Here is a 13,916-nt window from a genome sequence, read left to right on the forward strand (position 1 = left end):
ACAGGAGAAAGGAAAGTATGTGCAGACCCCACCTTGTGGTCCCAGCTCCACACCTGCCTCCCTTCTCCCCACTTCCCTCCACTGGCATGGGCTGCACCCTCCAACCCCTCTCCCCCTCTTACAGCTGGGCTGTAACTTTCCGAGGTAGAGCTGGTTGCCTGCCCACCCCAGCTCACCTGTGCCCAAGTGCGGGTGCCCAGGAGCCCTGGAGCTACCTGCTGGACAGCCCCAGATACTCAGGGCCCCTCAGGCAAAAAGGGGCCCAGTGTCTTTTGGGACTAGTCTCTCTCCAGGGGGTGGGGGTCGAGGCCTGCCCCCCTAGAAGCCAAGTGCTGCTCCCCTACAGCCCAGGACTCCCGCTATTGGCGAAGCCCCTGAGTGTTAGCCTATAGTCCCCACTCCTGGGGGTCTGATTTTCCCAGGAAGTGGGAAGTCCAGGTCTAAGGCGAGGGCGGGCAGGCGAGGGTGAGTCAGCTGGTGTGGTAATCATCGCTAAGAAAGGCTTTGCTGATGACAGTGTTTGCTGGAGGTCCCTGTGCACCTGGGGCCGGACGGGCAGCGGGACACCATGAGCCTCAGCGAGGAGCAGGTGCAAAAGTTCCTGGACCAGAACCCGGGCTTCACGGACCAGTACTTTGGGAAGAAGCTGAGCCCTGAGGATGCGGCCAGCGCCTGCGAGGACACGGCCCTGGCGGGCGGCGCCAGCTTCCGAGAGCTGTGTCAGGTGGAGGAGAGTGCGGCACTGTTCGAGCTGGTGCAGGACATGCAGGAGAGTGTGAACATGGAGAGGGTGGTCTTCAAGATCCTGCGGCGCCTCTGCTCCATCCTGCGTGCCGACCGCTGCAGCCTCTTCATGTACCGCCAGCGCAATGGCGTGGCCGAGCTCGCCACGCGCCTCTTCAGCGTGCAGCACGACAGCATCCTGGAGGACTGCCTGGTGCCCCCCGACTCCGAGATCGTCTTTCCACTGGACATTGGGGTCGTGGGCCATGTGGCTCAGACCAAGAAAACCGTGAACGTCAAGGATGTGACGGAGGTGGGTGCTGGGCCTCGGGGGTCAGTGAGGGGTCCCCACAAGCCCTGAGGGACGAGTCAGCCCACAGGGGACTGTCACGTTTGGGGAAGGTGGCCTAGGCAGGCACTAATGCCCCCTTAACTGACAGCTCCATGGACAAGAGTCTGGGGAGGAAGGGGTCAGAGCAGGGGCTGGTACAGGGGCCCAGAAAGGAGTCAGTGGGCCCCAGAGCCCTAAATTCGCAACCTCCTGGGAAACCATACTGCTCGCTGGGGCAGGCAAGTTTTGGGGGTTCAGGAGAAGCGATGGGGAAGCCAGGTCTGGTCAAGGAGTGGGCGGCAGTGCCTGGAGCTGGGAGATTCGAGGGGACAGGTTCTGCGGTGTGAGGCCCGTGCGCCAGGAGGAGGGAGCCCCACCCTGGGGAGAAGAGGGTGGTTTGGGCAGGGGAGGACATGTCAGACTGGGCCAGGCTGCTGAGGTGCCTGTTGGACACGTGTGAGGGCCTCTGAGGAGAAGGAGCAGGAAGGGGAGGCCGCGGTGGGCAGGGGAGGGTGTCTTGTCCCACCTCCGAGGATCAGGGTCTGGCCTGGGAGTGGGAAGCAGGCCCGTGAGCTGGGTCAGTCTCATCCATGTTCCACGAAGGAACCCAGTGGGGATTACCCACTGCCGGTCTCCACTGTCCCCTTGTCCCCAGAGACAAACAGACTTGTGGATGGACCCCCGATCCTGAGCTGTGCTGCAATCCTCTTAAACTTATCTGCTCAAACAAGCCTGGGTCCAGCGACCTGAATATAGTAATCTCCGGGATTAGCTTCATCTCACTTCCTTTTTAAGAAATGGGTCACCTGCAAATCGAAATACGAGGAGCCTGAATTACCAGGGAAAAAATTTCGGCAGGAGTGGGGGCGCCTACACTGAGTGCCTCCTCCGCTCCCCACCTCCTCCCCCACCCCCTTCCCACATGCTACACCTTGCCCCTTCCTTCTGTACGTCTGGGTCTGTTGTCCTCCGGCTGAGCACCCACCCCCAGACCTGTGCTGTCAGTGTCAGTGTCTCTGAGGGTCTGATTCAAACTGTCTGTGCTGGCCCCTCCCACCCCACCCCCTGCAGGGCTGTCTCTCCCTGGGGCTTGGCCTCTCCTCCAGCTCCAACAGGACAGCCTCCTCTGATATCTCCCCAACTGGCCAGTGTGGCTGGACGCCCCCTTCATGGCGACGGCCTCAGTCCTCAGGGCTACACTGGGCTTGTTTATCTCAGATGCAGTGGAACAGAGGCGAGTGAAAATCAGCTAAAAAGCAAGTTTCCAATAAGTGCATCGTGAAATCCAGAGGGAGACTGCAGCGGAGCCAGTGCTCTACCAGGGGCCATCTGTGGGCAGTGGTGGCAAGTGCCACAGGGCTGTGATGTCACCCCACCAGCCCTTCGTGGTCCCTGAGACCCCAGGGTTCATGGGAGGCAGCCAGGCAGGAGGTCCTGGAAGGCTCTGAAACACCTTGTCAGAGGGTCCCACATGTCACCAAGGTATCTAGACCCTGCCAAAGTGGCAGCTGGCCTTTGTGGGGAAACTCCCAGGATCCAGGACAGCTCAGATGAGGGAGGAGGACCGGGCAGGCCGTGCTGAGCAAGATGGGCCGGGAGGCAGGTGGGGGCCTAGGGATGCTCTGGTCACTGATGACTGGGCGGTGGAAAGCAGAGAGCTGAAGGCACTTCAGAGAAGTCACAGGGCTTGGAGACCTACTGGGTCAGAGGGGAGGGGAGGCGCCAAGACCCAGGTCCCCTCTGTGGGGTGATGGGTGGGTGCCAGTCCTTAGAGTGGGGACACAAGAGGGCAGGTGTTTCTGCAAATGAAGTTTGGGTGCTATGGTCCTGAGGTTGGTAACACTCAGGGCTGGGGAAAAGCTCAGATGAGCATTTTCCTGTGGAGACAAACCTAAGAACCCTTCAACCGACCCCTGACCAGGGAGAATCCCCAAAGGGCAACTCTGGGACTGGGGGAACCCCTCCCCCGGGAGGCCAGAGATGGATGGAGGTCTCATCATGGGTGCCAGAAACCCCATGGAGCAGGGGCACAGGAGACCCGCAGCGGCTGGGGACAGTCCAGGGGTGCAGGAGCTAGCCTGAGGTGGCTGAAGGCAGGAGGAGATGCAGCCAGGATGAGAAGGGGCCTGGGGATGGGTGGACTGGACAGACTCAAGAGGCATCCAGGAGGCCAGTTCTGCCAGGTGGCAGCAGGTGTGGGAAGACCCAGCCCAGTGGGGTGCAAGGTGGAGAGGTGCCCGCGAGGACTCTACAGAGTCTGTGGATGGAGAGCTGGGTGTCACTGGCTCTGAGATGGGGTGCTGGGGACTGAGCCAGGCTGGAGCCCCAAGGACAGGCCATTGGCCATGTCCTCTCTGCTTCCCAGGCTCCTGAGGCCCAGGGCATGGCCTGGTCAGCTTAGCCCTGACCCCAGGGACCAGGGGGACCAGGGCTCCAGGTCCACAGAACAGTGGCCTCTCCCTTATCACTTGCCTCACAGTGTCCCCACTTCAGCTCCTTCGCTGATGAGCTGACCGACTATGTGACAAGGAACATCCTGGCCACACCCATCATGAACGGCAAAGATGTTGTGGCTGTGATCATGGCTGTGAACAAGCTGGACGGCCCGTGTTTCACCAGTGAGGATGAAGATGTGAGTGTCGGGGAGCCCCTGAGCGTGCATGCCGGTCTGACCCCGAGTCTCCCCGTGCCCTGCGCCTGGCCAGCGGTGTCAAGTACGCACCACCCCTCAGCTTGGCTCTGGGGACTCGCCCAGGCATCCTGTGTCTTCCGGCATGTGGGCCTGTGTGTGGCCCCTCCTCCAGGCAGCTGGGTATCTCCCCCACAGGTGCACACTGGGGTGCACTTCTGAAAGCCAAGGTTTTTAACTCCTGCCGTTACAACTACTCTCTCAGGTTTTCTTGAAGTATCTGAATTTCGGCACGTTAAACCTGAAGATCTACCACTTGAGCTACCTCCACAACTGTGAGACACGCCGAGGCCAGGTACTTGCGCGCCGCCCAGCCAGGCCCTCCCTCCCGGAACGTCGTGCTCAGAGCACAGGGCATCTCTGTCAGAGTGTGTCCAGGTGCCCGTGGCCCCAGTCTCTCTGGACAAAAACATGTAGTGCTGTGTCCGCCTGCACAGGTCCCAGGCCAGCAGCCCCAGGGGGAAGGCCCCAAGGCTTTTGTGGTTGTGGGTGTGGTGCTGAGAGTGCACCGAGCTGTGGGCAGGGAGGCCAGGCCCCTGTTGGGGCTGGGCCCCTCGTTCCCTGTCTGCCCAGCCTGACGCGCCCTCTGGCCCAGGTGGCGTGAGCACCTGCAGATGCTGAAGTCACAGCGCCTCCTTAGAAGCCGCCTCAGACCTTCTTTGGAAGGAGCTGGGCGAATTATGTGAACTATGAATGTACAGCAGGGTCAGAGGGTCCCGCCACCCGCTGGCCCAGCTTCCGGTGGGTTCTGCCCCCGGCTACACGGGGCAGCAGTCTCCTCCAGGGCCAGAATCTGCTTTTCCTCCGTAAGCGAGGGAGGCGTGGGGGTCTGACGCAAGCAGGTGGGACTGTGGCTGTGGGAACGGGCTGAGCTGATGGGGCCCCCGGGGGTACGTCCCATCCAAGTCCTCCAGCCCAGAGTCCTCGCCCGCGGGAGCGGTGGACAAACAGTGAGTGGACAGGGAGACTCCCACCACTCTGGGCCTGCGGCCTCCGGGCCAAGCCTTACTGGCCACTCCACACTGTCCCTCTTTCTGTTCCGTCTGCAAATGCTGTTTGCGTCCTGGTCGCATGCTGTAAACCTGTTAAAGTGACAACAGGTTCCTGTGCTTGTCTCAGTGTCTGGAGAGAAAGGCTGGGTTCAGGGGTCCCCTCCTGACCCACGGGCTGTGAGAAGAGCAGCCCAGGCAGGCAAGGGGGCAACCCAAGCCCGCCGAGGACCTCCTGGCCACAGGCAGGCCCCACCTAAGGTAAAACCTCTGGGAGGGTCACCTCCATGGGCCAGGGCATGTGGGGCTGGGGATGCAGCCCAGGGGGAACAAGGCCCACCAGCCCGGGTGGCTGTGCAGCAGAGGCGGTGGGAGGACGCTCGGGGGCCGGGAGGGTGCGCTGGGCAGAAGGAAGGGCGAGGCCACGGCCTGAGGCCGTGGAGGAGTGGCCATCCCGACTGCAGTGGGGCTGAAGGCAGCGCTCAGGGACGGGGGCCCCTGGGGGCTGTGAGGAGCACTTCGAGAGGCCTCTGGGGCCCCCCACTGCAGGGATGGGGTTTGCAGGGAGACTCACTGTGCCCACTTATTTCCTTATATCATCATGTTTATCAGTCTGGACACAGGGATGTATTCTGTGCTCTTAAGTTACGACCAGCACAATTTCCTGACGCCATGGTTCAGCTGTTCCTCTCAGAGGATCCTGTGTCCTCTGACACATCCCCCAAAATCCTTCATTCTGGGTGGTTTTGTTTGGTGGGTGGGTGGGTTTTTTGTTTGGGGGCTTTCACACAGCCTTACTTTCGGACGCTAAGAAATGCTCCTGTTTCATCTGTAGGATTTCCTGCCCAGTCCTGAGACCAACCGTTCCTCGGGAAGTCCTGGTTCCCTTCACAGGAAATGGTCTTAGAGACAAAGATCTGGGCACTAGGTGTGCTCTTGGCTATGGGGGTGGCATAGCTTCTAGGCCTTTGGCTGACAGAGCAAGGAGACAAGTGTGTGTACACGCACGTCTGTAAACATTTTTGCATATAACCATTTGTGTCCACACTAAATTGAGCCTGAGTTCCTGCTGTGTCTCCAACCGTAATCCATCCCCGTCCAGACCCTTCTGGCCTCCTCCCCTCCACACCAGCCCGGAGACCCTGTCTCCCATCTCTGCTGTCCATTTATCTAACTGTCCAATTCCGGGGCACGCACACTGCAGGCCAGGACTGTGACCTGTAGCCCAGGGGCATAAACTCATCACCAGAGCTCCTTTCTTTGACTCTTGTGGACGACACTCACTACTCGTTTCCAAAAGGCCTGAGGTCAGCACCTCTCCCCATCCCCTCTTGTGAGGAGGCTTCATGCATTTCCGTGCAGATCTCATCACTGCCTCCATTCTTTCTTGGACTCTCCCAAACTACCAAACGATTTTCTTTGTGTGTTTGCACACATTATGGCTCATTCTTTGTGCTGTGCATTTCTATAGGCCCTGACAAACGCCTCACGACCTGCACCCACCGTTAAGTTGCCAGTGAAGAATCACTTCACCGACCTGGACCCCGTTATCCCTCCACGCCCACCTCCACCAAAGCCCTGGCAACCACTGACCTTTCGCTGTCTCCACAGTTTTGCAGAATGTCACATAGTTGGAATCACACAGTACGCAGCCTTTTAAGACTGGCTTCTTTCAGTTAGTAACGTGCATTTAGGGTTCCTCCACGTCTTTTCATGGCTTGGTAGCCCATTTCTTCGTATTGCTGAGTAATATTCCAACGTCTGGATGTATCACAGTTTATTTATTCACTCACCTATGGAAGAACATCTTGGTTGCCTACAGTTGGGGGCAATTATGAATAAAACTGCTATAAACATTTGTGTACAGGTTTTTGTGTGGGCATAATTTTTCAGTGCAGTTGAGTAAATACCAAAGAGTGTGACTGCTGGATAATACAGTATAACTGGGTTTAACTTTGTGAGAAACTGCCAAAAAAGGGCTGTACCGTTCTGCATACTCATCAACAATGACTGAGAACTCCTGTTGCTGTGCGTCCTTGGCATCTTTTTGTATCGTCAGTTACTTGGAGTTTAACTGTTCTGACAGGTGTTTCTCGTTATTGTTTTAATTTACAGCTCCCTAATGACAGGAGATATTGAACATCTTTTCATATGTTTATTTGCCACCTGAAAATCGTACTCTTTGGTGAGGTATCTGTTCAGATCTCTTGTGCTTTTTTTAAAGTAAGTTGTCTGTTTCCTTATTATAGTTTTAAGAGTTTTTTTGTAAAACTGGGGTTTAAGTCCTTTATCAGATATGCAAATAATTTCTCCACCGTTATAGCTTGTCTTTTCATTCTCTTAATAGTGTATTTGGGAAACAGAAGTTTAAAATTTTAATAAATTTATTTAATAAAATTTTCCTTCATGGATTATAGGTGGGTATTACATCTTAAAACTCATCACCAAACCGAAGGTCACCTAGATTTTGTGCTATGTCCTCTTCTAGCAGATTTATGGTTTTGCATTTTGCACTCGGGTCTACGGGTTAATCCTGTGAAAGGTATAAGTTCTGTGTCTACACATGCACCTTTTTGGCACATGATGTGCCAGTAGTTCCAGCAGCAGTTCGTGGAAAGACCAGCCTTTCTTTGCTGAGTTGCCTTCGCTCTTTTATCAAACCGCAGCTGACTGTACTTGTGTGAGTCTTTCTGGGCTCTCAATTCCGTCCCATTGAGCTACACGCCTGCTTTTTCGCCAGTACCGTACTATCTTCACAATTGAAGCTTTATTGTCTTAAAGTTGGGAATACCAATCCTCCAACTTTTTTTCCTGCAGTATTGTGCTAGATATTTTATGTTTTTTGCCTTTCTATATCAACTTTAAAATCAGTTTGTCCATATGCGTGAAATAGCTTGATGATATTTTAATTGGTTCTGCATTAAATCTGTACATCAAGTTGGGAACAGCTGGCATCTTAACAATGAGTCTTCCAGTTCATGAACAGAGAATACCTCTCCATTTATTTCGAGCTTCTTTGATTTCTTCAGAGTTTTGTCATTTTTGCATATAGATTCCGTACATATTTTGTTAATTTGTGCCTAAGTATTTAATTTTTACGCTAACGTAAGTGGTATTATGCTCTTAATTTCAAGTTCCACTTGTTCACTGCTGGTATAAAGGAAAGCAACTGACTTTGTATGTCCACTTTGTACCTCGTGAGCTTAAGACAATCACTGTTAGTTCCAGGAGGTTTTAAAACTGACTCCTTGGTATTTTCACATAGACAATCGTGTCGTCTGCGGACAGAGACAGCTTTACCCCTTCCTCCCCAACCCCCATCCAGTGCACTCCCCTTCCTTGTCTCAGCGCTAGGACTGCGTGCGGTGTTGAACGTGTGTGGCGGGAGGGGACCTCCAGGCCTTGCTCCCAGCCTTAGGGGAAGGGCCACTTTCTCACCGTCAAGTAAGATGTTCACTAGGGTTGTTGCAGAATTTTCAGCTAATTGAGAAATTTCCCCTCTGTTTCCACTTTGCTCAGAGCTTTTATTCTGAATGAGTGTTGGACTTTGTCAAATATTTTTTCTTCATCAATTGATATGATAATGTTATTTTTTTTTTTTCTTTAGCCTGGTAATGTGGTGGATTGCATTACCTGATTTTCGAATGCTGGGCCAGCGTTGCACACCTGGGATAAATGCAGCCTGGTCATGGAGTGTAATTAATTTTATATGTTATTGGACTGGGTTTGCTAATATCTTGTTAAGAATCTTTGCACCTCTGTTCATGAGAGGTTTGGGGCTGTGATTTTTTTCCTTTTCTTTTTTCCTGTAATGTCTCTATCTGGTTTGGGTATGAGGGTAATTCTGGCCTCACAGAACGGGTTAGGAGGTACTCCCTCTGCTTCTGTTTTCTGGAAGAAATTGTAGTGAATTGGCATAATTTCTTCCCTAAATGTTTTGTGGAATCCACCCCTGAATCCATCAGGGACACGGCTTTCCTTTTTGGAAGATTATTAAACGTAGACCCAGCGTCTTTAACACTTACAGGTCTGTTCAGATTATCCTGCTTCTTTTGATGTGGGTGTTGGTAGTTTGTGTCTTTCAAGGCATTGAAAGATTCAGTTAATCTAAGCTACTTACTCTGGATTACCAAATTTGGGGGGGTTTTTTGGTTTTGTTTTAATACTTATTATTCATTTTCTTCTGCTTGCTTTAGACTTAAATTAATCTACTTTTTCTAGTTTCCTAAGACTAGATTACTGATTTTCAATCTTTCTTCTTTTCTAATATGTACATCCAATGCTATACATCTCCCTCCAAGCACTGCTTTCATTGCATCCCACAAACTTTGATAAATTGTATTTTCATTTTCACTTAGTTCAAACTCTTCATAAATTTCTCTTGAGACTTCTTCTTTGACCCATGTATTGATTAGAAGTGTATTATTTGATGTATTTTTGAATTTTCCAACTACATTTCTGTTAATAATTTCTAGTGTAGTCCTGTAGTATAACAATATATTCTTTATAATCTTTTAATTCTTTTAAATGTGTTAATACGAGTTTTGTGGGCCGCACTCTGGTCTGTTTTGGTGACTGCTCCGTGTGAACTTGAGGTGCACATTCCGCTGCTGTCGGGTGGAGTTGTCTGCAGATACTCATTATGTCCACTGCTGCATGGTTCAGCTGTTTGCTTACTGACTTTCTGCCTGTTGGATCTATCAATTAACTGAGAGAAGAATGCTAAAGCCTCCAGCCAGAACAGTGGTTTTATCTATTTTTTCTTGCAGTTCTATTAGTTTTTGCTTCATGGAATTTGATGCTCAGTTGTAGATACATACACATTAAGGAGTGTTATGTCTTCTTGGAGAAATGGCCCCTTTATTATTATGTAATGTTCCTCTTTACTCCCGCAATTTTCCTTCTTCTGAAGCCTGCTGTGTATGAAATTAATATAGCTACTCCAGCTTTCTTTTGATTGATGTTAGCATGGTACATATTTCTCCATCCCTCTACTGTTTTTCCCAACTATTTTCATTGTAGTAAAATACATATAACGTAAAATTTATTGTCTTAACCATTTCTAAGTCTACAGTTCAGTGGTGTTAAGTACATTTGTATTGTGCAGCCATCACCACTATCATCTCCAAAACTCCATACAGCTTCCCAAACTGGAACTCTGTCCCCATTAAACACTGACTCCCCCGTCTCCTCTGTCCTAGCCCCTGGAAATCATACTCTGCTTTCTGTTTCTATGATTTTAACTACTCTAAGTACCTTGTACAAGTGGAATCCTACAGTACGTGTCTTTGTGACTGGTTTATTTCACTGAGCATAATATCCTCAAGGTTCATCCATGTTGTAGCATATTACAGAATTTTCTTCCTTTTTTAAGGCTAAATAGTACTCCATTGTATGACTATAGCATATTTTGCTTATCCATTCATCTGTTGATGGACACATTAGCTATTGTGAATAATGCTGCTGTGACCATGAATGTACAAATATCTCTTTGAAACCCTGCTTTCAGTTCTTCTGAGTATGTACCCAGAAGTGGAATTGCTGGATCATATGGTAGTTCTGTTCAGTTTTTTAATAACTTCCATGCTATTCTCCTAAGTGTCTGCACCATTTTCTGTTCCCACCAACAGTGCACAGGGGTCCCAATTTCTCCACATCCTTACCAACACTTGTGTTGTTTTGTTTTTGAAAGTAGCCATCCTAACGGGTGTTAGTTCTGAATGTAGTCCTGATTTGCATTCTTCTAATGATTAGTGGTATTGATTATCTTTTCATATGCTTATCAGCTATTTGTATACCTTCTTTGGAGAAGTGTCTTTTCAATTTCTTTGCCCATTTTTTTAATCCGGTTGTTCATTCTGTTGCTGTTGTTGAGTTTTAGGAGTTCTCTGCATAATCTGGGTATTACTCCCTTATCAGATCTATGGTTTGCAAATATTTTCTCCTAATCCATGAGTTGCCTTTTTACTCTGTTGATAGTCTCCTTTGATGCACAAAAAACTTTGGATTTTCAGGAAGTCCAATTTGTCCATTTTTCCTTTGGTTGTCTGAGTCTTTGATGTCGCACCTAAGCGATCATTGCCAAATCCAATGACATGAAGCTTTTTCCCCTGTGTTTTCTTCTAGGTTCATAGTTTTAGATCTTACATTTAGGTCTTGATCTGTTTTGAGTTAATTTTTGCTTATGCTGTGAGGTAAGGATTCAGCTTTGTTCTGCATGTGGATGTCCAGCTTTCTCAGTGCCATTTGTTGAAAAGACTGTCCCTTTCCCGTTGAACGGTCTTGGCACCCTTGTCAAACCTCATTTGACCATATATGTGAAGATTTATTTCTGGACTCTCTAAGATGGTCCATTGATCTATATTTCTGTCTTTCTGCTAGTATCACATGTTTTGATTAATGTAGGTTTATACCATGTTTTGAAATAAGGAATTACAAGTCCTCTAGCTTTGTTCTTTCTCAAGATTGTTCTGGCTATTCAGAGTCACTTGAGATTCCATATGAACTTTTGTATGGGTTTTTTTTTTTAATTTCTGTAAAAACATCATTGAGGTTTTGATATGGATTACATTGAATCTGTAGGTCATTTTGGGTAATATTGACATTGTAGCAATATTAAGTCTTCCAATTCATGATCAGAGAATGTCTTCCTATGTACTTATGTCTTCTTTATTTCAGCAATGTTCCATAGTTTCCATTGTTATAGTAAATCTAGCTTTTACAGTTGCCCATGTATTTACCTTGACTGAGATCTTTATTTCTCCATGTGGCTTCAAGGTGCTGTCTGGTGTCCTTTCATGTCACCTGCAGGACCCCTTGAGCGCTTCTTGGAGGGCAGGTCTGCAGGTCATGAACTCCCTCAACTTTTGGATTTCTGAGAATGTCTTAGTTTCTCCCTAACTTTTGAAGGGCAGTTGTGCCAGATAAGGGATTCTTGGTTGACAGTTTTTTTTAAGCACTTTTAGCACTTTGACTATGTCAGCCCACTGCCTCCTGGCCTCCAAAGTTTCTGATGAGAACCCTGCCGGTGATCTTGCTGAGGGTGGTCCTCATGTGTGCTGAGTCACTTCTCTCTCTGCTTTCAAGATTCTCTTTGTCTTTCAACAGCTTGATTATAATATGTCTTGGGCGGGAGGATGGGGGTTGGAGTTCATCCTACCTGGTGTTTTTTGAGATTCTTGGATGGTAATATTCATGTCTTTCATCAAGTCGAGGCAGGGTGGGGTGGGATTGTAGCCATCATTCCTTCAGGTATTCTCACTGTGTATCTCCTGCACTGGGGGAGGTCATCCCATCTCCCTTGGGCACGCTGTCCTAAGTGCTCTCATCCTGCCCTTACTGTGAGGCTCCCCCTCAGCAAGGCCCCGTAACTTAATAGCTGTGAGGACATGTCCCCAAATTCTTATCAGCAGCTCCAAAACAGTGGCCTCAGGCCAAGACTGAAATCCAATCCCCCACACCCCAGGTGCGGGCCTCGGGGAGGCAAGTCTAGGGGCATTTTCTGGGCCAGGCTCCCCCATGCACTTTCCCCCAGTGAATCTCACCCAGATGGACTGTGTTTCCCCCAGGAAAGTCGGGTCTCAGGAGAAACCATGTTTTCAACTCTCGACGTGAATGCCCCGAGCCCCCCTCCCTCTCCAGATACCCTACTTTTCTGCTCCCCTTCATGCATACTATCTCAGGGTCCCTTTCCTTCTGCACCTCAACTGCCACCCCAACTCAGCAGTCAGAACCAGACTTTGAAAACTTAGGTAGTGTCACCAGGTGGCCTTTGTGTTTGCTGGTCCCTCTGCCAAGAACACTGTTCCTCACACCACATGGCTCCTTTGTGGAGAGGTCTCCCCTGACCCAAGCACCCCACCCTCTGGCCCTGCATTCCCTCCCTGACCCCAGCTACTGAGTCCCCTGCAACACGCTGGGTGGTTTGTTTGTTCTGTCTGTGTTCTAGCCACCACCCCCGGCAGAAAGTGAATTCTACGACTCTGGGATGTTTATCTGTGCTGGTGTCCAGTCACACCAGACCCAAGCCAGGCAATAAATATCCTTCCAGCAAGTAACTTTCTGACCCTGAGGAAACGCAGGCCACCTGGAAACTCGTGGTCTCTGGCTCCTCGGGCCACACGCGGGCACAGAGGGGCTTTAGGTGGGAATTCTAACAATGGACGTCCATGTCAGCCAAGTGCTCTGAGTTCCACTCAAGTTGCCTAACCCTCATAGAAAGCCATTTCTGAGCCCAAACAGACTGGACAGTATTTTAAAGAAAACTAATTAATTTGCACAAAGTACAGGGCTCTACCTCACAGCTCTTCTTGAAAAGAAAAGTCGAGAATGAACAGAGACTGGCTCCCACATTGCCTGCACCTTATTTTTTTCTCTTCCTTGTGCTGTGGGAGTAGCTGTGAGAATAAAGGCAGTTCTCAGCACAGTGCTCACCCCCTTCCCCCAAATTGCAGTGACCCTCCAGGGCCCTGGGCCCTCCTCAGGCACTGGTGTCCTCTCCCCACTGCCCCAGTGGGTCCTTCCTGATCACTCTCCCTGGGGACTCTGGCTCAGGGGTCCCCAGCAATGCCTTTCTGAAAGTGTCTCAGCCACTTTGGTCAGAGGCCATAGAAGCAGCAAGGACATCCTAGGTTTGGCCCTGGGATGGTGGCATTCCTCTCCGGTCTACTGTGTCAAGCTGACTGGTCAGTTACAACTGTGATTTCCACTGCCTAACAGTCCATGCTGCACCAGAAGCTGGACGAAAGGCCCATTGGTGCAGGATTTTGGCTTCCCCTTCTTTCCAGGCTGTCCTTCTGTCCACGATCCACTGGCTTATCGTGAAGACTGGAGGAGGCGCCCTGCCCCTCCCAGGACAGGGCGAGTGGCACCGATGTCAGAAGGCTTTGCGGAGAACACACATGCTCAAAGGCTGCTCTCACATTCTAGATGTGTGACAAGCGGAAGTCAGGATGTGTGGTCAGGAGGCAGCAAGGAGGGGCTGGCACGCCTCTCCACCCTGGGCAGTGCAGGCCAGCTTCCATCACTGGGCTCCCGCTGTGATGTCACTGGACACGAGGTTGGGGAGAGGTGGACACAGGGTGGGCCATCTTCCCACCATAAAATATCTTAAGAGTATGGACAATAGTGAAATAATGAGGAAATGATGATTTGTATATTTATTACCTTTGCCTTAATATTCTTA

General features: G+C 50.4%; 1 protein-coding gene across 1 annotated transcript in view; it reads left to right on the forward strand.

Moving 5' to 3' along the window:
- The first annotated feature begins 554 nt into the window (after nucleotides 1–554).
- The window catches only part of PDE6B (phosphodiesterase 6B), a 29,711-nt gene continuing 16,349 nt past the window's right edge, over nucleotides 555–13,916 (forward strand). The window contains exons 1-3 of the mRNA XM_032491679.1: nucleotides 555–1,036; nucleotides 3,534–3,686; nucleotides 3,949–4,038. Coding sequence (XP_032347570.1) covers nucleotides 569–1,036; nucleotides 3,534–3,686; nucleotides 3,949–4,038 — 711 coding nt within the window. The 5' untranslated portion in view covers nucleotides 555–568. The remainder of the gene's footprint in view (nucleotides 1,037–3,533; nucleotides 3,687–3,948; nucleotides 4,039–13,916) is intronic.

The sequence above is a fragment of the Camelus ferus genome, chromosome 2 (genome assembly GCF_009834535.1).
Source record: "Camelus ferus isolate YT-003-E chromosome 2, BCGSAC_Cfer_1.0, whole genome shotgun sequence".
NCBI classification, from domain to species: domain Eukaryota; kingdom Metazoa; phylum Chordata; class Mammalia; order Artiodactyla; family Camelidae; genus Camelus; species Camelus ferus.